The following is a 27,759-nucleotide window of genomic DNA, read 5'->3' as shown; positions in this document are numbered from 1 at the left end:
GCTCCTTCTGGGAACGAGTAGATGCGCTATGTATTCAAATCTTTTTGGTCATTACTGACAAAAGGGGGAGAAGCATATGAGTTGATAGTCTTCAAGCGGGTCCTTATGGGTGGTTGCATTATTTTTGCCAAGTATTACAACTCTCATCTTTTGATACTTTTGGTTCTCTGAGTTGTAACACTTAAACTTGATGGTCGTTTCCTACTTTATCTGCTATTTTGTGATGCGATGATAAATCCCGCATGAAGTCATTTTTCAGATGTCCATTTTCCATTATGCATATCATTATCTTCTTTACTTACTTATATGCATAATGCATTGTCTTCACACTTTGATGATGGCCTCCACAAAGCAAAACCTGCCATGTGCATTTGCATTCAAACACAAGTCATCTATATGCACATCTTCAGGGGGAGCCTCATCTTATGTATGAAGACAATACTCACAACACTAAAACTTTCACATACTTTTATTCCCGTTGAAAACTTCAACCAGTTTGTCATCAATCACCAAAAAGGGGGAGATTGTAAGTGCATCTAGTGCCACCCCTAGTTGGTTTTGGAGTATTGACGACAAACCTGGTTGAGGGACTAATGTGTTTGTGAGAATTACAGGATAACACAGGTATTAGTCCCATATTGATTCGGTTTACCTACCAGAGATGACCCCTAAAAATGTGTGAAGACATTGAAGACAATGGTGGGTTGTGAAGACATTCACATTGAAGACTATGACAGGAGAAGACATCGCGTCAAGACTATGGAGTGCGAAGACATAGTTGTTTCGTAGTTTCTTTTCTTCTTTGTTGAGTCATAGGAACCATCGTACTATTAAGTGGGGTCCTAGTGAACAAAGTCAGAGTGACTAATGTGATGCTCAACCAAATCCTATGTCTTCGAGCGAAGACAGTGAGAGCAAATCTTATCTAGAGCTGGATGAGTCATGGCTTGTAGCCCAACTTAAGTTGCCGCATGCGTTTGAAATCTGACCGTTGGACACGTGTCAGTTCCTTAGTGACCCAAGGTCATTCTGGACATATCAGGTCGGGTTGCCTCCTGGCTATAAATAGCCCACCCCCTACACCATAAATTAGTGGCTGCTTAGAGTTTGTGCACGGCTTTTGTCGTTTGAGAGCAACCCACCTTCCATGCCTTTGAGAGAGAATCCTTGCAAGGACAAAGCCCAAAACACCCAGTGCCAAAGAGTGTTAGGCATCACTGAAGTCTTTCTGTCCGCGTGATTTGAAGACCTATTACACTTGAGGACTGTGAATCCTCCAGCCGGTTAGGCGTCGCGTTCTGAGCATCCAAGAGTCATTGCGGATTGCCGGTGAACGAAGTCTGTGAAGCTTTGGAAGTCTCCCTTGAAGACTAACCAGAGTGATTGGGCAAGGACTAAGTGTTCTTAGCTCAAGGGGAATAAGGTGAAGACGCGGTCTTCTGATTTGAATCTCAGCCTCCCTAACCAGACGTACAGTTGTCACAGCAACTAGAACTGGTCCAACAAATCCCTTGTCCTCTCCGAGCAACTAGTTCTATCCTACCTCTCTCACCTTACTTATAGTTTGTCTTCATGAAGTCTTTGCCTACCTACCTTATCTGTTTGACTTCACTGTGTGAAGACTGTTGTCTGTTTGGCTTCATACTATCTTCCATCCTGATCCAATCTACCTAAATGCTTATAGTCTTCGTGTTTTCACTTCATTGCTTACTTGACTATAGCTTGTCTAGTGTAGTCTACCTTCCGCTGCATATCTATAGGTTCAATTCTATTGTTTGTCTTCAAAACACCCCTGTTTGAAGACTTTCATAAAAATCGCCTATTCACCCCCCCCCCTCTAATCGAATACTAGCACTTTCACATATATTTTCAGATCTATAAACCAAAAACCCCAAAAATACCTTGTTGCAATTTATTTAGATTTATTTTAGTTTGCCTTTTTATTTATCTTTTATACCTATCTCTATTAGATCTCACTCTTGTTCGAAACTGTGAAGGGATTGACAAGCCTTTTTTCGTATTGAGTGCAAGTGTTTGTTAGTTTGTGCAGGTGCATAGATTGGAGACTTGCTTGTGCCTCCTACTGGATTGATACCTTGGTTCTTAAGTGAGGGAAATACTTATCTCTACTTTGCTGCATCACCCTTTCCTCTTCAAGGAAAAAATCAATGGGAAGGTCAATAAGTAGTAGGGTATAGTGGGAGTCTGTGATATTCCGGCCATTTAGATTGGTCTAGATAGGGATGAAACCTCACAGTCCATGTATTTTTGACCGCATCGATTGAACACTCTTCCAATCTTACATTGTTGGTCATATTCACACTCAAATTTCTAGTGCGGGATGCAGCCATCAAGTGAGAGCACGGGAGATGATACAACATAGGCCTCTTGCATGAGCACGCGCCCATCTTAAGATAAACCTTGAAGGAGCCACCTCCATATGGCACGCCATTGCGCGACATTCCACCGTGCTCATCAACTTGGTAAATCAATTCTATGTTATCACAGGACTGGATATTATGTGAATCTGCTTTCTAGGTAAAAGTTAGACACAAAATGCCTCATGCACCACCTATGATGCACGCGAGGATGTCCTGGAATGTCAACCTCCACTGCATTGAGTATCCCTGGGTGGCAGTCTGAGATGATGCAAACCTCTCTTTGAGGTCCAATTACCTTGGTCCTCACTAGATTAAGAAACCACTCCCAGTTGGAGTTGTTCTCCGCCGACACCAAAGTGAAAGCCAATGGAACCAATTTTTCACCACCATCATTAGCAACGGCGATCAACAATGTGCCCTTGAACTGCCCGGTAAGAAATCTGCCATCCACGGACATAACCGGCCTACAATGCTTGAAGGCCCTAATGCATGGCTCAAAAGTCGAGAATGCACATTCAAATATTTAGAAAGTTGCATTGTTGTATATCCTTGTTCTCATGCCATCTGGCTCCACCACATAGTACATGCCCGGATTTTCTACCACCATCGCTTTCAACACCATCACGAGGCGGTTGCATGATTCTTCCCAACCAACATACAATATGTCAAAGGCGGCTTGCTTGGCCTTCCATGCCTTCCCATACTTCACCATGTACCCATAGACCTCCTTCTCCATCTCCATCAATGCCCTAATGGGATATGCCGGGAGCATATGGACGACGAAAATTGGTATGCAATGAACTTGGAGGTCAATTGATGGTGATCATCCTTTACATTAACATCGTCAATATTCTTGCCACTACATCAGTGGCGAAACAAAGAATTTGTAATCTTCCATTTGCGGGATGCCTTTGACACATCTTGCAAGGATAACACAAGGGCAATGATTCTTGAGTTCCTCACATTTAACCACATGACGCAATTTGGAGTTTGACTTGTCCACAAATAATGGTCGATGAAACTTAATTGCGTAGTCCTTCACCTATATTTGAAGTTCTACCAACCTTTCAAAGATTGTTACTTCACTAACACCATACACACTTGCCCTGGTATCTTGCTTTGAAGTTAACCATGGTGCAAGAATTTTACTTGTGCCACCATCAAGAATCGCCTTATCGGCTAGGCTTAGATCACAGAACAATGATGTCTCATGACCCCGGCCTATTATCTTCTTGAAAGCATTGGCTTCTTTAGCCGTCAAACCATCCTCGTCTATTCTTCATCCGGGCCTTTGTCCTCCGAGTCCCCCGCATAGGACCTATTGTATGGAATGTCATGGTCCATGTCCTCTTCCATGCAATTTTCCTCCACATCGCCAACATAATGGTCACGAAGATAAGCCTCTGATTCATCACCCTTAAACTCATCACTATCCATGTGCAAGTCTTCATTATCAACTTGGTCATTCCCGACGGGGCTCAAAGGTTGGGTCATTGGAGGTTGGCTCATTGTTGTGTCATACACATCCGGATTAACATGTGGTGAATCTTGAATCGGGCTTCTAACATCACATGAAGATGCACACAGATTCAAATCAATGTGCAACCAAGCACGAACAACCTTTGTGGCAAATAACTCAAATGATTTATCTTGTGAGGCCAACACACTATCATTATATGCCTCCCAGTGAAACTCAGAGTCAAGAGGCATTATCTTTCAGTGAATATGTTGCCCATACCCAACATTATACCATCCGATTAAGTCTACTCAATCGCTTTCTTCCATCCAATTCAACCTTCTTCGAAGCTCAACCACAACCTCGTCAAGGCTAAGACTTGTGGGAAACACCATCACTACCGGCGTCTTCTGCGGGTCACCATACTCCGCGTCTCCTTTCTTAAAGGACAAAAAGTCCACATGACGCACATTCACGATCCTCGCCATCTACAATCATAAACACCAAAATGCATCAACAAAAATTGCAAAATTGGATGGCCTAGGGTTTCCCTAATTCACCACAATGCGGAGATTTCAACCAACAAAAAGTGGAGGAATGAGGGACAATACCTTGAGGGGTCGAAGGGAAGGAAAAATCATCGATTTGGAGCTCCGATCCATGAAATTTTGTGGGCATTAGGGAAGGGCATGAGTGGGCCGGCCGGGTTGGAGAAGGGGGAAAAGAGAGGGTTTATGGGGGGGAAAGAGGGGACACCCAGTTTTGTGGATTCAAGGGGCATGGCGCCCTGGGCTGAGGCGTCAGGCTGTTGAGCATGGCACCATGTAACCAGGCCCTGCCAACGTGGCAAGTCAGCGGCAACCAGTATGGCGCCCTTGACCAAGGCGTTGTGCGGTCGAACATAGAGCCCCGGGTGCGGGCGTCATGCAGAATGCCATTTTGTGAAACATTTAAAAAAATGGTTCATTTTATGCTGAACTTTGTATAAAGGGCTAGTTTTGTCGCTTTTCACCCGATTGCCATCCTGATATTTTGTCCGAGGTTCTCAACATCGACACACGAGTTGCATTTCTAGAAGGCAAGCGATAGACATACAGACAGGCTAGAGCAGACAGTAACAACAAAACTCGCGGGTCCATGCCGCAAGATCGCGAAGAGACATTTCTCTTGCTTTGCCGTCCATCTTTAGTTCTCCTTTAATTCTCCACTCTATTGTTAAGCGGCAGATGTCACGTGGCCGCTCTAGCTTTCATTTCAGGCTTTATCAAAGCGAGTGACAGGTATAAATAATTTCGGTCCTTTCGGCTTTGCCCCCTTTCTCAACACCAGAACCAGCGGCCCAGCCGTGTGGCCTTTATTCGCCTTCTTTTCTTTTCAAAACTTTCACACCCTCCCTGCCGTGCCCTGCTCCTGCCTCTCTTTACCTTACACATCTCGTTGCATGGTATAAAGCACAGTGATTAGGGTTAGATGTCGGTCATGTAGGATCCATGCATAATGCGTCTAATATAGAAATGAAAGTTTAATGCCACAAGTTCCAAGTGTATGGAGTTCAAACTATGCTTTCCTGCAGCACCAACCACATTTATCTTAAAGAAGATAATCCATTCATTGATAATGGAGGAAAGAATAATTTAGACGGAACATTTTACAGGGAATATTGCTGACTAATGATACATCCCCTACAAGTTGCAACCGTCCACAGTGGAACTGTCCTTGCAAAGCTGCAATTTGATCCAACTATCCAAGCTGGACATGGACATGTACTGCGTGTGGGGCGACATGGGACGGCGGCTGGAAACCCGATCGCCCCCACGCCGAATTTATCGTCGACGTGCCCCCAGACGGCGCTATTTCAAGCCCTTTGGGGGAGGGGTGGCGAACGGCTGGAGATACTCTAATGCCGCAAGTTCCAAGTGTGTGGACCTGAACTATGCTTTGGGGGAGGGGTGACCAACCATCTCTTTGTTTCTTTTATCTTCACTTAATCATTTATCTTGAAAAGGATAATCAATTCACTGATAATGGAAGAAAGAATAATTTAGACAGAACACTTTACAGGGAAGATTGCTGACTGAACACTTTACACCCTACAAGTTGCAGCAGTCCACAGTGAAACTGTCCTTGCAAAGGTCCAACCTGATCCAACCCAATCCGACTATCCAAGCTAGCCGAGACTGATAATTTGATTCCAAGAAAGCAACACCCATCCATCCAACCAACCATCACACAAATTCCTTTCCATCATCACCATTTCTCCCCCAAATCACAATCTAAAAGTTAAGATTGGGAGGCCTTATTGACACTTTGAGATATTTGAGGTACCACCAAATTTTCAACCTTCCCTCCTTCGAATCCCCCAAATTTTACACACTGAACCCTTTGGCCGCACCAGCAACGGTGTCAGCGCTTGGCGCTCGGCTTGCGCCGTTCTGGGCGCCTATCGTGTCATGTCCAGGTTATCGCTATCGGACTCGCCACGGTGTGCTTACCGTCCGACCACACGAGCCGGCCGAAGCCGGCGGTGCCCGACGGCTGCGACTTGGCCGCCGTGAAGGTCACCGTGTAGCTCTTCTTCTCGCCGGCCGCCGTGAACTCCAGCTTGGCCGGCTTCACGTCGACCGTCACGCCGGACATGGACACCGAGGCGTCCACCTTGTACGTGCCCGCCGCGCCCACGTTGGTGAGCGTGCGCGTGTGCGTCACCGTGGTGGCGCCGGAGTCCCCGGCCTCGCCGTTCGCCGTGGAGTAGGCCACGGAGAAGGACGGGTAGTTGAGGTTGGCGACGGCGTAGGTCTTGTTCGCGGCGCACCCGTAGCTCTTGCTCCGCGCCAGCGCGGCGATCATGTTTGGCGTATACTTGAGCGCGCACAGGAAGTCCACGTAGTCGCTGGTGCCGAGGTCGTACACCAGCCCTGGCTCCACCGCGCGGGTCGGGTCCACGTGCCCGGCGCCGTAGTCGAACGGCGTGGCGGCCGCGCCGGTCGCCGCGTCGAGGATGGGCGACCCGGCGCCGCCGGTGTACGTGGAGTAGGCGGTCGTCATGAGAGCCGAGCGCACGGCGGCGGGGCTCCACTCCGGGTGCGCGCTCCTGAGCAGCGCCGCGAGGCCGCTCACGTGCGGGCACGACATGGACGTGCCGGAGATGATGTTGAAGTTGACGCGGCGCGTGTCAGCGGCGAGACCCGTCGGCCCCGCCTTGCCGGTCCACGCCGCCAGGATGTTCACCCCCGGCCCGATGATGTCCGGCTTCAGGATCTCCGGCGTGATCATGTTTGGCCCGCGCGACGAGAACGCGGCCACCAACGGCGACGGGCGCACGTCCACCTGTGTCCCGGCGACCACAATCGTTGCCGTCGGCTTGGACTCGGATGCTATGTAAGACTTTATAGCGGTACCTTCTTTTTCACCCACGCCGGCCGCGGGCAGGAGGTGGGCATCGGCGACGAGCTCCTGCCCATTGGCTGCGGTGTTGGCGAGCACCATGCCGGCACCTCCAGCGTCGCGCACTACGAAGCCTTTCTGGACGCGCGCGCTGATGCCGCGGTCGCAGACCACGATCTTTCCTTGCACCTTCTCCGGCGAGAGGGTCCCAGGCATGCAGAGATTTCCGCTGGTGGAGTTGGAGGCGTTGCCCGCGTAGATGAGGGGGGTCGGGGTCGACGGCGGGGCCTTCCCAGCATAGAGGGACACGCCGGTGTAGTTCTTGCCGTTCCCGAGTTGAACGTACGCCGGGAAGTCGCGGTCGAGGGTGCCCGCGCCCACGGTGGTGATCCAAGGCGCCACGTTGGAGAGTGTGGCGCTCCCGGGCCCGGCGTTCCCGGCCGAGCAGGACACCAGGACGTTCTGCTCCATCGCGGCGAAGGCGCCGATGGCGACGCTGTCGCGCGCGTAGTCGGCGGAGCCACCGCCGAGCGAGAGCGAGAGCACGCCGCAGCCGTCGGCGACGGCGGCGTCCATACCGGCGAGGATGTCCGAGCTGAAGCAGCCGCCGAGCCAGCACACCTTGTACACGGCCACGCGCGCCTTGGGCGCCATGCCGCGCGCCGTGCCAGACGCAAACCCGAACAGGTCGGCGTCGGCGACAGCTGCGCCGGCCGCGGTGGACGACGTGTGCGTCCCGTGCCCGTCGTCGTCGCGCGGGGAGCGCGACTCCCTGCTCGTGTCCATGGGCCCCATCGCCGCCTCGTAGCCCCGGTTAAAGAACCGCGCGCCGATGAGCTTCCGGTTGCAGGCCGAGGAGTTGAAGTCAGTTCCAGCCATGCACGTGCCCTTCCACGACGACGGCACCTCGCCGAGGCCCGCGTCGTCGTAGCTCTTGCTCTCAGGCCAGACGCCTGTGTCGAGCACCCCGACGACGACGTCGCCGCCCGTGCCAGACTGCGGGAACAGGCCTTCGCTCCCGGCGAGCCCCAAGAACTCAGGCGTCCGCGTGGTGTGCAGCTCGTACCGCGTCTCGGGGTTCACGGCCAGGACACCGTCCATGCCCGCCATGTCGCTGGCCTCCTGCTCCGTGAGCCGCGCCGAGAAGCCATGCAGGACGGTGTCGTAGGAGTACAGCATCTTGGCAGCGGCGGCGCGACCGGTGGACACCGAGCGGAGGGAGGCGCCGTACCACTCGCCGTGGTCGGCGTACTCGGCGGGCATCGCGGACTTAGCCATGTGAACTATGTACGTGGCGCGCTGCTCCGTCTCCGCGGCGGCCGCCGCCGCCGCCGCCACGGCAAGGGCCACCAGCAGCAGCAGCCTCATCAGCATCTTGTTACTGCACCGGCAGCAGCGCGTCAAGGTATATATATCCGCCGCCGCCGCCGCCGCCGCCGTGCGTGGACTGTAAACGAATGGGCCGTGGTGGTGTTACGACGAAGCTTAGCGAGCTAGCTCGTAGCCACTACAAGGACGCGTGGTTATATATAAGCGCGGTAGCCTTACTGATTAAGACATGATTGGAAGAGTGTGAGCGAAAGATGGACAGTTGGTTGGTGCGTGCGTGCTACAAGAAGAGGAGAGGAGATGAAGTTTGTGTGTGGTTAAGTGATTGCTTGAGGGCAAGTGTCGAAGGAAATTAAGGCCGGTGGGAGGAGTAAAGATGTCCATGGTGACTGGTGAGTGTGAGTGATATCCGTATATCAATATCAGAGAAAAAGTATATGTGGGCGCACGCACGGCACGGGAGGGAGGGTGGGACGAACGGGGTCACATGGATTTGTTTTCTTCGCCAACTTTGGGACTTTGCCGCTGCCAGTCGGTCGACCTAGCTGTGTCTTTGCCGGACCTGCTTTTTTCCTGATGAGGCTTTCAGTGTACGCGAGCTTGCGGTGTCTGGCCCGGAGGATTCTCTCCCCGAGGAATCAAAGCATCCTCGGCTGTCGGCTAAGTTTAGCTAGTGTCTGTCCCTCCCATATTCTGTATCTCTTCACATTGTGTGGCAAGACTCGCTAAAACGACGGGGGATCCATGTGAAAACGTGAAACATTCCCTTCTTCTTTTCCCCATTTGTTTTTGCTGCGGTTTCGGGCAGCTTTTTGTTGGGGCTGTGATGTTTCTTTAACACCGCAAATAACGCGCCGACGTTCTCTCACGGAGGTCATCCGAGTGAACGAACCGTTCCCTCCGAGAGGCTCTTTTGAGCGAACGGTGTAATCTGGGAGTGTTTCCTCTAAAAACTGCTCCTGGCGAACGCTCAAAAATTATCATGCTATAACAGGTATATTTGTCATGTTATTGTATAAAGGTTTGTCATGTTTAAAAGAAATTATTGGAAGGTTGTCAGGAATTTGCCATGCGTACCAGAGAACCACACATGGCAAGAAAATGAAACTTGCCATCCTATAGCAGGAGAGAGTTGTCACAAAATATCTATGATTTGTCATGATGCAAGGAGGAGAATTACCATGCTATAAGATAAAGAATTGTCGTGATGTGAGAATAGAAATTGCCACACATGTGTTTAGATATTTGTCATGTCCATTAGAAATACATTCTGATGTTGCACATAAAAATTGTCATGACGTAAATATACAGAAAAAAAAGTTCCCCCATGAAGGTCATTCCCCCATGTCGTGTCAATCGATCGAACGATTTTGTTTTGTCCGCGCATTCCCTACCAATGGCCTTCCCAGCAAATGTGTCGAGATTCGTGAGCCTCAATCCAACAGTCTGCAGAGCGTTCGCTCGGAAGTGCGTCAAAACTAATGTCAATTCTATAGTGTTTATGCTCTTTAGCCATACATGAAAAATGCATGTAATTCATTACACTTTAGCATTTGTCTAACTTGCATGTTATTTTAAATTTGTGTAAGTCAATTTTCTGACCATTGATTTTTTTTGTCAAGATTTGTGTTGCCCCCCTTTTTTTTTCTTGTGTTGTTTCTGATGAAAATTTTGACCTGCCCTTATTTGGGTCCGATCAATTTTCTTATTGGGCTTGAAGCCATTGCTCGATACATGTTTTTTTAGCAAATATCAATGACTGGCCACTAAATAGGAGGATCAGTGATGAATAATTATCATGTGCTAGGAGGTATTGTCTGTGATAACGTTCATCGTTGTCTTCTTTATCCTCAAAGAACCTTTGCATGCCTCGAACCTTTGGCAATGGTTTTGTAGTTAATCATGCTAATGGCCCTAGGGATGATGTATAGAACAGACATTTGATTGGTGGGATGACCATGGCGTTGCTTAACTTCCTGAACATAGTTCAAATAGTTCATTAGTTTTACATGCTAATGGACTCTGGGATGATTTATTGAACAAACACTTGATTGACGTGATGACCATAGCGTTGCTTTACTTCCTGGACATAGTTTCAAATAGTTCATTAGTTTTACATTCTCGTTGATCAACGCGGGAACAGGGTCAAATAGCTTTTGAGCAAATATCGATGACCGACCGCTATATAGGAGGGTCAGTGATGAATAATTATGCGGTCATGTCAAGTAGGAGGTATCGTCTATGATAACATCCACTGTCATCTTCTTTCTCCTCAACAAACCTTTGCATGGCTCGGACCTTTGACAAGGGTTGTGGCCTCTCAGGATGATTTATGGAACGAACATTTGATTGGCGTGATGACCATAATGTTGCTTAACTTCTTGGGCATAGTTTCAAATAGTTCAGTTAACTTTTGGGCTACCGGAGAAAGAGAGGATTTTAAGTTCAACCATGAAAAAATATTGAGGAATCAAAGGTAGCACTAGTCTATGGCCAAATGAATGAACCACCGGGAGCTCGTATGAGAGTTTGTTTAAATGCCCTAACCATGGTAGGATATTTCGGAGATGTTAATAACCAAGACGTGCTTTGATTTATCTATAATATCTTTCATTTTGTTCAAGCAGGATCAGAGATATCCACTTTATTAGGGAGAATGCCCTCCACAGTGGGTTATCAACCTAATCTTAGTACAAAAATGGGTTCGAGTCAACTTTCTTGGGTTGATTGAGATGGAGAGAGACATATAGTCCACTTAACTTTCATATTATGTTTCAGATAGTTTGCTCGCTTAACTTTCAACATGAACAGAGTCTCGTGTCATCAAATACAAATCGCCAGAGAAAGCTATGCGCAATGATCAATTCCAAGGCAAATCGAAACGCGGTATGAACATGATCATTTGCGGACAGTTCAGGAAAAGGTCCTTCAGATAGTTCGCTTAGCTTCCGGGTTGCAGTTGGTCTCTGCGCCAATTGGCGCAACGAAGCATCTAGTAGTATTAATAGTAGAGCTAAGACTAGGTCGTGTATTGCCATTGTGGCGATTGGTGACATGTCCTCATCTTCCTCCCTACCGACGCGACCGAGAATGCTTCCCAAGCAAGCTATCCACAGAGGTTGGTGGCAACCAAAGGTGGATCTGACACGAGCCCCCCTATTCGAATAACCTCATCCTCTCCCCTAATCTGGAGTACTCTTCCATCAACGATCTCTTATTCAGGCTGCCATGGTGGTGAATGATGGTAGACGATGATTCAAGTTGTTGAAGATTGCAGATCGTCTTCAAGCTCATTTGCAAAGGCTTCTTCGATGAGCGACGGGGCCGGCATGTTGCCGGTCTTCATCATCATATTGTTTTTTTGGCCGAAGGGCAGCCATCCCTTTTCCTCCCGGCATGCGTGCCAAAAGGGAGGAAGATCCAGCTTTTTCTCAGATGCTATGGCTGGCAGACGATGCAGCCATGGCGACTTCGACGCCCCAAGTGGTTCATCTCGGGTGGCGGCGACATTCAATCCGAGGGGAAGTTGCAGAGGACCCGATTGTGTTTCTATTTTTAGTTTGAGGTGCTCCTTGCATAAGTCAGGGGCTTAGTTGTGTATGATATCTTTCTCTTGGGTCCCTATGTAAAATGTACTGCCCCATTGGTTTATTAATGCAGTATTAGACCTTTCTAGGCCTTTCCTGTTCAAAAAAAGATTATCCTTTCATCATATAAGATGAGAGTATCTATGTACCATTCAACCCAGCAGCACATTATTATTGTTACTACTTTGTATTGATTTTCGACTCAGTTACCACAGAATGATTACAAACGTTCTTCGGTATTTTCTCATTTGTAAAAAGTAAAAGTATACACAAAGTAAGGAGACAAGGAAAAAATATATCTGACAATGAAAAAACAACATACTTCTGCTATTAACTCTGTGATGCAACAATAACCAGACATCCCAGGGCATAGATTCACCCCGTCACTATTTGAAATTAAACAAGCTGCAACTTTACGCATTAGGACGGGTCATACAGTAGCTACCCATTTGCTAGTGCACACGGATGGACGCCGAGCAGAGGTCGGTATCTAAAAGAAAATCATAAACCATATTTAAAAGTTTCAAGAAAAATTAAACAAATCAGTGGAAACTTATATATTCTCAGTATAAAATGTGTGAAGTTTCATTTGAAAATATTGTCATTTGTAGGTTGTACAGGAAAAAAGAAAATTCCGGCGCGACAGCCAAAAAAAATCAACAAATTTAAAATATACATTTGCCTTTTTATGCGCACCACCTGTTGAAGTATGGTGGTGTAAATTTTTGCACATGCGTTATATGCATGTGTATGTGTATTTACAAAAAAATCAACTTTTTTTCACGCTTTGTAAGATGGTATTTTAATACCGAGCTATATGGTGCTAGGTCTTCATTGGCATTTTTGGGCCAATTGCCCCTCTAATTGTGGGATGAGGATTTGGGGCACGCAAGTGCCGAAGTACCCATGTTCCTAGTGTGCACTTTTTATTTTGGCTTTCGATTATCAAAGTTTTGTATCTTTTAAATAAAAGATTCAAATTATGTTCTGTTTTCATATTCATGTTTCCCGTGACCAACCTTTCAAATAAGATCAATTTTAAATGTATTTCGATGACTTTGAAGAAGTATGTTAATCAATGTTGAACTTAGTGCGAGCGACCGATAAAAATCAATTATTTTCTGTCTATGAAATTTAGAAAAAAAATTACTTAAAATTATATTTTTGATAGTGGTTGAAACTTAGCAGTTTTAGATGCAAAAACCGTATGTTTCAGCATTAAAACTTAAAACTTATTATGCCCACGTGCAAAATTACTGCACGAATCGTGAGGCAAAATGAGCGGGCGACAGTATGGACGCGAATTTCTGCTAGTTTTGAAGAAGAAAAGGATGTAACTTAAGCTTACGCATGTTAGAAAATTGCACACATGGGTAAGCTATTACAGTGCTCAATCACCCGTAAACAGTTCACCTATACGATTGCCTATCCATCTACTCGTGGAATGGAGAGTACTATGCTTGACTCGATGACGTGAGCAACCTCGTGGTTTTCGCAAAGAAAAAAGTAGGGAGAGTGAGATAATCCAAGGTTCGTGTGTGTATAGGGCTGGAATTCAAGCCGAGTCGAGCCAGCTCGGTTCGACTTGCTAGAGCTTGTTTCGTTAACGAGCTAAATCGATTCGACTCGTTACTATAACGAGCTCAAATCTAAGATTGGCTCGACTCGTATAACTCGCGAACTGACTTGTTTAGTTTGTTAAGCTCGTTAAAGATATGAACATAAAACCTCAAATATGATAAAAATGATTATGTATATATCAAACATATACATCACCAAACAATTGTAATTTCCTTGTAATGCACGAGTCTCTTGGGCGGCTGGGCCTTCAATGGCCGGGCCTTGTGTTGTGCCCTGGGACGCAAGGTGCTGAGTGGCCAATATTTTTATTGGATTGGGAGTGGTTGATCTTTTGTATCAAGCCTAACGAGTTACACGAGTACTCGTGAGATTGACTCGTTTAACTCGGTCTATAAACGATCTTAAATTGAAGCTCGGCTCGACTCGTTATTCTTCGACTTCGAGTCAATTCGAGCTGAGTCACGAGCTACTCGTTTAGCTCGCAAGATTTGAGCTTTTTTTTCAGCCCTATGTGTGTAGATCAAAGAGACCCGCGCGTCGCCTCCCTGGCGGCTCGGTGGAGAAAACCCTAGCCGCCGCAGCTTTCTCCCCTCTCATCTTCTCGTCTCGCCACCGACGGAGGGCTCATCTCAGCGAAGCTCGGGTTGGCCCAAGGAAGGTGGCGGCTGGTGAAGGAAATATGCCCTAGAGGCAATAATAACGTTGTTATTTTATATTTCCTTATATCATGATTAATTTCTATTATTCATGCTAAAATTGTATTAACCGTAAACTTGATACATGTGTGGATACATGAACAAAACATCGTGTCCCTAGTATGCCTCTACTTGACTAGCTCGTTAATCAAAGATGGTTAAGTTTCCTAACCATACACATGTGTTGTCATTCGATGAACGGGGTCACTTCATTGGGAGAATGATGTGATGGAAATACCCATTCATTAACTTAGCATTATGATCGTTCAGTTTTATTGCTAGTGCTTTCTTCATGTCAAATACATATTTCTCCGACTATGTGATTATGCAACTCCCAGATACCGGAGGAATGCCTTGTGTGCTATCAAACGTCACAACATAACTGGGTGATTATAAAGATGCTCTACAGGTATCTCCAAAGGTGTTTGTTGGGTTGGCATAGATCGAGATTAGGATTTGTCACTACGAGTACCGGAGAGGTATCTCTGGGCCCTCTCGGCAATGCACATCATAAGAAGCCTTGCAAGCAAAGTTACTAATAAGTTAGTTGAAGGATGATGCATTACAGAACGAGTAAAGAGACTTTCTGGTAACGGGATCGAACTAGGTATGAAGATACCGACGATCGAATCTCGGGCAAGTAACATACCGATGACAAAGGGATTAACGTATGTTGTTATAACGGTTCGACCGATAAAGATCTTCGTAGAATATGTGGGAACCAATATGAGCATACAGGTTCCGCTATTTGTTATTGACCGGAGAGGTGTCTCGGTCATGTCTACATAGTTCTCGAACCCGTAGGGTCCGCACGCTTAACGTTCGATGACGATTTGTATTATATGAGTTATGTGATTTGGTGACCAAATATTGTTCGGAGTCCCGGATGAGATCACGGACATGTCGAGGTGTAACGCCCCGAGACCGACGCTCCAGAAGACTTCCAGCGATTCCGAGTTTCGTCGTGTGATTTGTTTTATTTGTTGCATTCATCCTTGCATCATGTGCATTGCATCATGTCATCATGCCATCATATCATTAATTTTTAAAACCTCAACTAAATAAATTGTATGGATTTTTTTTCGATCCATTTAAATCGAGGGAAGGATGACTTCTCTTTATAACATACCCTCCCGATATTTAAGGAGCTATATTAAACCATTCCATTGGCTTGGAATCACCCACAAACACATATGCACCGTTCTTCAAATTTCCTTTTATCCTACTCAACTTCTTTTCTTCCTTTGGGGCCTTTTAGTAAAATTGAGTTGCAATTTTACTTTACCCATAAATGTCCCAAATCTGCCCATAAATCACATATATTGTGTAGGGTCACCTCCTATAATCTCAGCCCATTTAGAGTCCTTTCGAGTGGGTTTCAAAATTCAAACATGTTGCATTAAATTCAACATGTGCAAATCCATTGTTCTCCAAAAATCCTCTTGCCATTTTATTTAAATTCCTCATATTTTTATGAGTCCGTGAAAACTATCCCCATGCCCAGATTCCACCCCTACCTTCTCTTTCTCTTCTTTCTCTTTTCTGTTTTTTTGTAAATGGAAAAGAATAGGGGAGAGGGAGAAGAGAGTCCAGCCCAGCCTGGGCCTCCCAGCCTCCCAGCCTCCCGCGCCGGCCCAAGGCCAAAGCCCAGCCGACCGAACCCTAGCTAACCCTGCCCGATCCCCATCTCTTCCCCTCGTCCATCCCCCGCCGCCAGGAGCATCTCTCGCTCGATCCCCCTCCTCTGCCGTCCTCCATGGCGTCGCCTCGCGCCTCCACCTCCTCGATGCCGGCGAGTCCAGGCCGCCGCCGCGCCTTCTTACCTTCCCACGCTCCTCCCTCCTCTCGTCGATCCCATCTCCCTCGCTCGACCCACCATCTCTAGCCGCTCCCCTGCAGCTCCTTCTTCGCCTCGTCCTCGCGTCCGGCCTGTTGACTCCCTCATGGTCCGCCAAGACTTGTTGCCGTTGCCGTGACCCCCCCACAAGCCATTTCAGGGACACGCCAAGTACATCTACAGACGCACCGGACGTCTACGAAACGTGTACGACTACGTGGGCTCAAAAAGTACCCCTTCGGATGCGCCAAGTTCGACTACATGGTCCGCCAAGTACCTCTACCGACGACCCCGGACATCTACGAAACGAACGTGTACAACTACCGTCACAAGAACCGAGACCGGCAAGTCCGAAGACCCCAAGTACCACGACTACCCTCGAGGACGTTTTCTCGTCAAGTTCGACTACAACTCGTGTACGACTACCGTCGCCGTGAACAACTACTTCCACTACATCGCGAGAACGCCTACTTCCCTCTACGAAACGCGAACCGTCCCATTTGAATGCTTCGAAGGTATAACCCCGAGATGACCGATCGTGACCGAATGCATGTGTTGAATGAGATGCATCGTTTGCTCCGTGATCGAATCGTCCTTGCGATGCCCCTCTTTTGCCGTGCCACCGTCCCGTGGGAACCCGGTAGTCGGGATCACCCCACCATCTTGCATGACTCGCTCACTTCCTTTTGCACCGGTATCTCTGTAAGCTACCGGAACTGATATGTTGCCGTGGCATCATTTCCGTTTCATCGCCGTGGCACCCTTTTTGTTCCGCCATGGTGACCAAATGCTTCATAACATGCTCATGTCAACATTTTAATAAAATTGCATAAACTTGTATATGTCATCCGCATCATGATAACAACATTTAAAATGTTTAAACTTGTTGTTGCATTAAATTGCTAAATGCATATGGGGATTTACCAGATTTGTTGTTTTTATATCCGGCCCCATTTAAATTGTTTAGATGGTATAGTTTATATTATGCTTCACCTCTTGCCATGTTTAACAACAGTTAATATTGTTGGGTAGCTTAAACGAGAGATAACTAAATAATTGATGTGGTGTTCCGTCAACATGCACCTCGTTGCATATTGAGCTCCACTTAACTTGTAGTATTGTTTGTTGCACTTTGCCATGCCATGCCTCATTAAACCGGACATGCATCATACTTGTTTGTGCATCATGATTTGTTTATGCTTGTGTGTTTACTATGTTGTTTGTTTCTTTCCGGGTTGCTTCTCTCGTTAGCTTCGGTTTCGTTCCGGAGTTGTGAGGATTCGTTCGTCTTCGTCCGTTTGTCTTCTTCATGGACTCGTTCTTCTTCCTAGCAGGATTTCAGGCAAGATGATCATACCCTCGAAATCATTACTATCTTTGCTATGCTAGTTTGCTCGCTCTTTTGCTTGCCTATGCTGCGATACCTACCACTTGCTTGTCATGCCTCCCATATTGTTGAACCAAGCCTCTAACCCACCATGTCCTAGCAAACCGTTGATTGGCTATGTTACCGCTTTGCTCAGCCCCTCTTATAGCGTTGTTAGTTGCAGGTGAAGATTGAAGTTTGTTCCTTGTTGGAACATGGAGATGTTGTTCCTTGTTGGAACATGTTTACTTGTTGGGATATCACAATATATCTTATTTAATTAATGCATCTATATACTTGGTAAAGGGTGGAAGGCTCGGCCTTATGCCTGGTGTTTTGTTCCACTCTTGCCGCCCTAGTTTCCGTCATATCGGTGTTATGTTCCCGGATTTTGCGTTCCTTACACGGTTGGGCTATAATGGGAACCCCTTGACAGTTCGCCTTAAGTAAAGCTCTTCCAGCAATGCCCAACATTGGTTTTACCATTTGCACTAACAACCTACCACCTTCCCTTGGGTTCTGCAGACTCAAGGGTCATCTTTATTCTAACCCCCCCGGGCCAGTGCTCCTCTGAGTGTTGGTCCGAACTAGAGCCCTGTGCAGCGCCCCCTCGGGGAAACTCGAGGTTTGGTTTTAGTTGTACGGATTGCTCATCTGAGTGTGCCCTGAGAAAGAGATATGTGCAGCTCCTATCGGGATTTGTCGGCACATTCGGGCGGTGTTGCTGGTTTAGTTTTACCCTGTCGAAATGTCTTGTTGTACCGGGATACCGAGTCTGATCGGAATGTCTCGGGTGGAGGTCTATTCCTTCATTGACCGTGAGAGCTTGTGATGGGCTAAGTTGGGACACCCCTGCAGGGTATTATCTTTCGAAAGCCGTGCCCGCGGTTATGTGGCAGATGGGAATTTGTTAACGTCCGGTTGTAGAAAACCCGAAGTTGACCTTAATTAAAATACATCAACCGCGTGTGTAACCGTGATGGTCTCTTTCCGGCGGAGTCCGGAGAGTGAACACGGTTGTTGGAGTTATGCTTGACGTAGGTAGTCCAGGATCACTTCTTGATCATACTTTTATCGACCGTGCTTCGCCTTCTCTTCTCGCTCTCATTTGCGTATGTTAGCCACCATATATGCTAGTCGCTTGCTGCAGCTACACCTCATTACTCCATCCTTCCTATAAGCTTAAATAGTCTTGATCTCGCGGGTGCGAGATTGCTGAGTCCCCGTGGCTCACCAGATACTTCCAAAACCAGTTTGCAGGTGCCTATGTTACCGAGCAGGTGACGCAACCAAGCTCAAGGAGGAGCTCGATGAAGATCTTGTCCTTTGTGTTGTTTCCGTTCTAGTGTTCAGTAGTGGAGCCCAGTTGGGGTCGATCGGGGACCTTTGTCGCATTTGGGGTTCTTCTTTTATTTTGGTTCCGTAGTCGGACCCTGATTGTATCTGGATGATGTAATGATTTATTCATGTAATTGTGTGAAGTGGCGATTGTAAGCCAGCTATGTATCTCTTTCCCTTATGTATTACATGGGTTGTGTGAAGATTACCTCACTTGCGACATTGCTTTCAATGCGGTTATGCCTCTAAGTCGTGCTTCGACACGTGAGAGATATAGCCGCATCGAGGGCGTTACACGAGGAGTCTCGAAATGGTCGAGAGATAAAGATTTATATATTGTATGATAGTATTCGGTCACCGGAAGTGATCCAGAATATATTGGGTACATATCGGAGTACCGGGGGGGTTACCGGACCCCCCCCCCCCCGGGGTGGGGAAGATATGGGCCATATGGGCCATAGGAGGGAGGCACACCAGCCCTCAAGGGGTGGCGCGCCCCCCACCAGGGAAGGAGTCTGAATAGGACTAGGAGAGGGGGCGGCGCCCCCCTCTTTTCTTTCTCCCTTCTCTCTTCCCCTCTTTCCCCCTCCGGTAAAAGGAAAAGGGGGGCCGAATCCAACTAGGAGCCCAAGTAGGATTCCTCCTACTTGGGCGAGCTTAGGGATGGTCCCTCCCCCTCCCTCCTTTATATATGTGGGGAGGGGGCACCTAAAACACACATTAACTGTTCCTAGCCATGTGCGGCGCCCCCTCCACAGTTTACGCCTCCGGTCATATTCTCGTAGTGCTTAGGCAAAACCCTGCGCGGATCACTTCACCATCATCATCACCACGCCGTCATGCTGACAGAACTCATCTAATTCCTCGACACTCTGCTGGATCAAGAGCTCGAGGGACATCATCGCGCTGAACGTGTGCAGAACTCGGAGGTGCCATACATTCGGTACTTGATCGGTCAGAGCGAGAAGAAGTTTGACTACATCAACTGCTTTAAGCAAACGCTTCCACTTTCGGTCTACGAGGATACATGGACACACTCTCCCCTCTTGTTGCTATGCATCTCCTAGATAGATCTTGCGTGAGTGTAGGATTTTTTTTGAAATTGCATGCTACGTTTCCTAACAGTGGCATCAGAGCCAGGTCTATGTAGATGATATGCACGAGTAGAACACAAAGAGTTGTGGGCGGTGATCGTCATACTACTTACCACCAATGTGTTATTTTGATTCGGTGGTATTCTTGGATAAAGCGGCCCGGACCAACCTTACATGACCGCATTCCTGAGACCAGTTCCACCGACAGATATGCAACTAGTTTTGCATAAAGGTGGATGGCGGGCGTTTGTTTCTCCAACTATAGTTGAATCGAATTTGACTATGGTCGGTCCTTGTTGAAGGTTAAAACAGCAAATTTGATAAATCACTGTTGTGGTTTTCTGCCGTAGTTAAGAACTGTTCTTGCTAGAAGCCCGTAACAGCCACGTAAAACTTGCAACAACAAAGTACAAGACGTCTAACTTGTTTTTGCAGGGCATGTTGTGATGTGATATGGTCAAGACACGATGTGATATACGTTGATGTATGAGATGATCATGTTTTGTAAAAGTTATCGGCAACTGGCAAGAGCCTCATGGTTGTCACTTTATTGTATGAAATACAAACGCCATGTAATTGCTCTACTTTATCACTAAGCAGTAGCGATAGTTGTAGAAGCAATAGTTGGCGAGACGACCACGACACTATGATGTAGATCAAGGTGTGAAGCCGGTGGCGATGGAGATCATGATGTTGCTTTGGAGATGGAGATCAAAAGCACAAGATGATGATGGCCATATCATGTCACAAATTTTGATTGCATGTGATGTTTATCTTTATGCATCTTATTTTGCTTAGTACGGCGGTAGCATCATAAGATGACCCCTTAACTAAATTTCAAGGTATAAGTGTTCTCCTCGAGTATGCACCGTTGTGAAAGTTCTTCGTGCTGAGACACCACGTGATGATCGGGTGTGATAGGCTCTACGTTCACATACAACGGGTGCAAACCAGTTTTGCCCATGCGGAATACTCGGGTCAAACTTGACGAGCCTAGCATGTACAGACATGGCCTCGGAACACTCGAGACCGAAAGGTCGAACGTGAATCATGTACTCCCTCTGTTCACTTATATAAGACGTTTTAGCAAATTCAGACAGTGTACTAAACAGTTCAAACCCAGCTGTCTGAAACGCCTTATAAAAACGAACGGAGGAAGTAGTAGATATGATCAACATAGAGATGTTCAGCATTGATGACTACTCCATTTAAATACATTATAACTGAGCACTTTCCCTTCCCTCTCAGGCCATTAGCATTTCTATCTGTTGGATCGTCTCTTTTACGCTTTCTTAGCCGTCGGATTTGCTCTTAATCTCACCTAAATCTCTCGTACATGCTAACTCGTGCGCCAGGCTACGCTAGCCTTATCGGGCTGCTGCTCCGGTGGTTTTTTGGGGCGCTTGTGATTAAATTGGGCCTACAGGGCCTGTAACAGCTTCCCATCCTCCAGCCCAAAAGAACAGGATGCTCGCTACCCCTGGCTTTTGTTCCAGTGTCTCTGGCTCCTAGCCTTCGCATGGCGGTGCCTCCGAGGAGATCGATCCCTTCGTCGTCTCAGAAATCTCGACCGACGAAAGAGCGCAGCGACCAATCGATCCCCTCGCCCTCTCTTTGTACCGCATCGCCTATCCTTCCCCCAAATATTTTTGATGTAGTCGCCAGTTTAGGGCCAGAGAGGTAACGGGCGGAGAGGCCAGACGACGGACGTGATGCAGGCTGTCGCATCATCCCAATCCGGGACAACTCCATGTGGTAAAGCTTGTTTGGGTTTCCGTACCGCCGCCGATGCAGGCCGAGGCCAATCGTCATTTTGCTGTTCAGTAGTTCGTCGTGCGAAACTGCTCCGCTATGGTTTGAAGGAAACAATCACTCTTCAGTTTTTGGAGGCATTCATGGCGGATGATGTGCTCCTCATGCTGGCGGTGATTAGTGGATTTATCCATGTATGTTTTCCACTCTTCTGCTGCTTCAGTTCACGTGCGTGCACATATGTTTCCTCATCTTGCCCTCTTCGATCACCGCTTTATCTTTATTTTTTTCAGGTATGATTTCTTCGTCCACATGACATTGTGCTAATATCCTCCCAATCCCAATTTTGTACAGGGGTATTCATAAGGGCTCTGGTTAATTGGTTAGGATAGATATTGGAGACTGATTCTCACCTTTTATTTATTTGGGAATTCTTCGGTTCATAATCTACAATGGCCTCTGTACATGTAATTACATCAATTGGGCTGCCAGACATTCTAAATTCATATTTTACTTGCTTAGATTTCTGACTGATTCATACCATTGTGTTTTTTGCCGCTCCATGCAACATCTTACTTGGAAGTTGGAACAATATAGTAAAATGCACAAAAAACGTAACCATGCTATTCTAGAGGGGGCGAACCAACATCTACTGCTTCTATCCACAAATGAGAAAAGCCCAATAATTTTATGGATAATTTAGTTTTTAAATACATGGTGTGACATGCAAAGAAAAATTGTTTGGCCCATATTAGTTACAGAAAACAGGAAATATTAATGTCGTTGTTGGCATTCTTCATCGGAACTGAAGTATAAGGCGCGCATACACACAAGGGAACAGAAACATTGCAGAGTAACACGTGTGTTCAACACGATTTCCCCATTATTCATGTTGAGGTAATCCAGTGAACTTAACTATGATTATCTTTCTGTTTATTGCGATTCTCCTAGGTATCAAAGAAATTGAATAGTTAGTTTCTCTACTTCCGTTTGTTAGCAACTACCATTCTTCAATAGTTTCTAAAATAATATATAAATAGTTACCAAGTGATGGATATCCTTTCCATGGTTCACAGTGTGTTAGCCACTTTATCATACTAATGTATGTTCCAGAATTAATTGGACATGTTGTGTTTAGAAGATTGTATCTTTCCTATTTGATTTACTCCTTGAATATTTTTAATGTATTGGATATAAACAACAATGGACTTAATTAGATGTTAATTCTCAATTTTGTTATTTTAGATTTTGCATGGAAGATAGCTTATATAATGTGACTCTACAATGCATTTTATCTATGATGAGATGTGATGAATTATAATGTGACTCTACGATGCATTTTATCTATGATGGGATGTGATGAATGTCAAACTACTATTTCATAGGTCACAGGTTATTTAGATTTTACATGGGAAATAGCTTATACAATGTGACTCTACAGTGCGGGTTATCTTTGATGGGATGGGATGAATGTCAACCTGTTGTTTCATAGGTCACATGTTATACGGATTTTGCATGGAAGATAGCTTACAACGTGACTCTACGATACGTTTAATCTTTGATGGGATGGGATGAATGCTAATCTGCCATTTCATAGGTCACATGTTATTTAGATTTTGCATGGAAGATAGCTTATGACAATGTGACTCTACGATATGTTTTATATTTGATGGGATGGAACGAATGCCAGTCTGTTGTTTCATGGTCACAAGGCATTATTCTACTATTGTAGATTCTTCTATTTTTACACACAACTGTATGTGTACTTTTTCTCAAAAATAAACTATCCATATACTTGAATGAAAACAAATTCAAAACTTTTGTTGTGAGCATACTTGCACATCCATATTTAATACCGATGATATCCATCGGGCCTATAGACTATATAGTACTTCCTCCGTTCTGAAATAACTATCGCTCAAAAGGATGTATCTAAACGTATATTCAGTAATTAGTACATCCGATTGAGATACAGTTATTTCCAGATGGAGGGAGTACATGATTGATAATGAGTATTGACTGCAAAGAGATGGCCAACACAATGTGAGATAAATATATAGCTAGACTACAGTGCATGCTTGCTAATCCGTAAAGATATGCGGTATTATAGCTTAGGTAGTGTACTGAATATGCAGGTTGGAGAAGAGATTTTTTGGTATTCTTAAGCTCATCTTCAGGTTCATTACATGTGCCAAACGCATGGTTGTTGCTTTCGAAGTAGATGATATCTTTCTCTAGGGATATACACTTGAAATGTTGTAATTTGTATTGTTCAAATTATACTATCTCGATGCTATGAGGTTCCATATTTGTGCTATAGATAGCTTCAAGGCATGAACATATCCTCCTATAAGAAAATTCGCACCTGTTAGAAATAACAAGGCCCTTACTTCTCGAGATAAATCCTTCCCACAATTTGAAAGCCTTCATGTAAGAATTGGTTTGAATATCAGATTATTGTATGTTTAATGTATGTTCATCAATATAGAAGAGTGTGGCAACAAGCGGCAAGTCATTCCTACTACCACATTACTTTCACTACAAATCAATTCAATTTCCCAATTTGACAACTTACAAATATAAGAGTTGGCTTGTGTAAATTTAGCTTTCGTGTTTTATATCACCATAGATTACGAAAATTCATATCAATCTACTGCCAAAATAGATGGGCGCGGCAACACGCGCCATCATGTTCTAGTCTCACATGATGACCGGGCATGGTTTAGTTGATTTGGATCACGTATCATTTAGATGACTTGAGGGATGTCTATCTAAGTGAGAGTTCTTAAGTAATTTGATTATTTGAACTTAAATTTGTCATGAACTTAGTCCAGATAGTATTTGCAAATTATGTTGTAGATCAATAGCTCGCAATGTAGCTCCCCGTTTATTTTTGATATGTTCCTAGAGAATATAAGTTGAAAGATGATAGTAGCAATGATGCGGACCGGGTCCGTGATCGGAGGATTATCCTCATTGCTGCACAGAATTATGTCCTTGATGCAGACGTTATGACCGTTTGACTAGCTCAATAAGATGACTACTTGATAGTTTAGTGCACCATGCTTTACGGCTTAGAATCGGGACTTCAAAAACGTTTTGAAACTCCACGGAGTATATAAGATGTTCCAAGAGTTGAAATTGGTATTTTAGGCTCATGCCCGTGTCGAGAGGTATGAGAACGACCTCTGACAAGTACTTTGCCTACAAGATGGAGGAGAATAGCTAAACCAGTGAGCATGTGCTCAGAATGTCTGAATACTACAATCGCTTGAATCAAGTGGGAGTTAATCTTCCAGACAAGATAGTGATCGACAGAGTTCTCTAGTCACTATCACCAAGCTACTAGAACTTCGTGATGAACTATAATGTGCAAGGGATAACAAAAAATATTCCTGAGCTCTTCAAGATGCTAAAATCGACGAAGGTAGAAATCAAGAAAGAGCATCAAGTGTTGATGGTTAACAAGACCACTAGTTTCAAGAAAAAGGGCAAAGGGAAAGAAAGGGAACTTCAAGAAGAATAGGAAGCAAGTTTTCACTCCCGTGAAGAAGCCCAAAGCTAGACCTAAGCCTGAAACTGAGTGCTTCTACTACAAAGGGAATGGTCACTAGAAGCGGAACTACCCCAAATATTTGGCGGATAAGAAGGATGGCAAAGTGAACAAAGGTATATTTGATATACATGTTATTGATGTGTACCTTACTAGTGCTCGTAGTAGCCCCTAGGTATTTGATACATGTTCGGTTGCTAAGATTAGTAACTCGAAACAGGAGTTGCAGAATAAATGAAGACTAGTTGAGGGTGAATTTGACGATGTGTATTAGAAGTAGTTCCAAGATTGATATGATCATCATCGCACACTCCCTATACTTTCGGGATTAGTGTTGAACCTAAATAAATGTTATTTGGTGTTTGCGTTGAGCATGAACAAGATAGGATCGTGTTTATTGGAATACAGTTATTCATTTAAGACAGATAATAATCATTGTTCTGTTTACATGAATAAAACCTTCTATGGTCATACACCCAATGTGGATGGTTTATTGAATCTCGATCATAGTGATACACATATTCATAATATTGATGCCAAAAGATGCAAAGTTGATAATGATAGTGCAACATTCTTGTGGCACTGCCGTTTTGGTCATATTGGTGTAAAGAGCATGAAGAAACTCCATGCAGATGGGCCTTTGGAATAACTTGATTATGAATCATTTGATATTTGTGAACCATGCCTCATGGGCAAGATGACTAAAATTCCATTCTCCAGAACAATGGAACGAGCCAATGACTTATAGGAAATAATACATACCGATGTATGCGGTCCGATCAGTGTTGAGGCTCGTGGCAGGTATCATTATTTTCTGACCTTCATAGATGATTTGAGCAGATATGGGTATATCTACTTAATGAAACACAAGTCTGAAACATTTGAAAAGTTCAAAGAATTTCAGAGTAAAGTGGAGAATCATCATAACAAGAAAATAAAGTTTTTATGATCTGATCATGGAGGTGAATATTTGAGTTACGAGTTTGGCCATCATTTAAAACAATGTGGAATAGTTTCACAACTCACGCCACCTAGAACACCACAGCGTAATGGTGTGTCCGAATGTCGTAACCGTACTTTATTAGATATGGTGCTATCTATGATGTCTCTTACCGACTTACCACTATCGTTTTGGGGTTATGCATTAGAGACAGCTGCATTCATGTTAATTAGGGCACCGTAAAAATTTGTTGAGATGACAGCGTATGAACTGTAGTTTGGCAATAAACATAAGCTGTTGTTTCTTAAAGTTTGGGAATGTGATGCTTATGTCAAAAGGCTTCAACCTGATAAGCTCGAACCCAAATCGGAGAAGTGCGTCTTCATAGGATACCTAAAGGAAACAATTGGGTACACCTTCTACCACAGATCCGAAGGCAAGATCTTTGTTGCCAAGAATGGAACCTTTCTAGAGAAGGAGTTTCTCTCGAGAGAAGTGAGTGGGAGGAAAGTCGAACTTGATGAGGTAATTGTACCTTGTCTCAATTTGGAAAGTAGCTCATCCGAGAAATCCTTTCCCGTGATGCCTACACCAACTAGAGAGGAAGCTAATGATAATGATCATGAAACTTCAGATCGAGTTACTATAGAACCTCGTAGGTCAACCAGAGCATGATCCGCAACAGAGTGGTACGGTAATCCTATTTTGGAAGTCATGTTACTTGACCATGACGAACCTACAAACTATGAAGAAACTATGATGAGCCCAAATTCTGATAAACAGCTTGTGGCCATGAAATCTGAGATAGGATCCATGTATAAAGAACAAAGTATGGACTTTGGTGGATTTACCCGATGATCGGCAATCCATAGAGAATAAATGGATCTTCAAGAAGAAGACTGACGCTGATGGTAATGTTACTGTCTACAAAGCTCGACTTGTCGCAAAAGGTTTTCGACAAGTTCAAGGGGTTGACTACGATGAGACTTTCTCAACCGTAGCGAGGCTTAAGTCCGTTCGAATCATGTTAGCAATTGCCACATTTTACGAAATCTGGAAATAGATGTCAAAACTGCATTCCTTAAATGGATATCTCTAAGAAGAGTTGTATGTGATGCAACCAGAAGGTTTTGTCGATCCTAAAGGTTCTAACAAAGTGTGCAAGCTCCAGCGATCCATCAATGGACTGGTGCAAGCATCTCGGAGTTGGAATATATGCTTTGATGAGGTGATCAAAGCATATTGTTTTATACAGACTTACAATGAAGCATGTGTTTACAAGAAAGTGAGTGGGAGCTCTGTAGCATTTCTGATATTATATGTGGATGGCATATTGTTGATTGGAAATGATATAGAATTTATGGATAGCAAGAAAGGATACTTGAATAAGAATTTTTCAATGAAAAACCTCAGTGAAGCTACTTACATATTGGGCATCAAGATCTATAGAGATAGATCAAGACGCT

The 27,759-nt window shown here is 45.2% G+C and overlaps 1 protein-coding gene across 1 annotated transcript; it reads right to left on the bottom strand.

Moving 5' to 3' along the window:
• Window positions 1-5,862: 5,862 nt before the first annotated feature.
• Window positions 5,863-8,920, bottom strand: LOC123091124 (subtilisin-like protease SBT1.7). Its single transcript, XM_044512527.1, has one exon. The coding sequence runs from the start codon at window positions 8,593-8,595 to the stop codon at window positions 6,286-6,288; it is 2,310 nt and encodes a 769-aa protein (XP_044368462.1). The 5' UTR covers window positions 8,596-8,920; the 3' UTR covers window positions 5,863-6,285.
• Between the last annotated feature and the right edge of the window lie 18,839 nt (window positions 8,921-27,759).

The sequence above is a fragment of the Triticum aestivum genome, chromosome 4B, assembly GCF_018294505.1.
Source record: "Triticum aestivum cultivar Chinese Spring chromosome 4B, IWGSC CS RefSeq v2.1, whole genome shotgun sequence".
NCBI classification, from domain to species: domain Eukaryota; kingdom Viridiplantae; phylum Streptophyta; class Magnoliopsida; order Poales; family Poaceae; genus Triticum; species Triticum aestivum.
This window is presented reverse-complemented; position numbering and strand designations above follow the sequence as displayed.

Excerpts from the sequence above, each read along its gene's own strand:
- LOC123091124 (XM_044512527.1), bottom strand. The coding sequence starts at position 8,595 with ATGCTGATGAGGCTGCTGCTGCTGGTGGCCCTTGCCGTGGCGGCGGCG.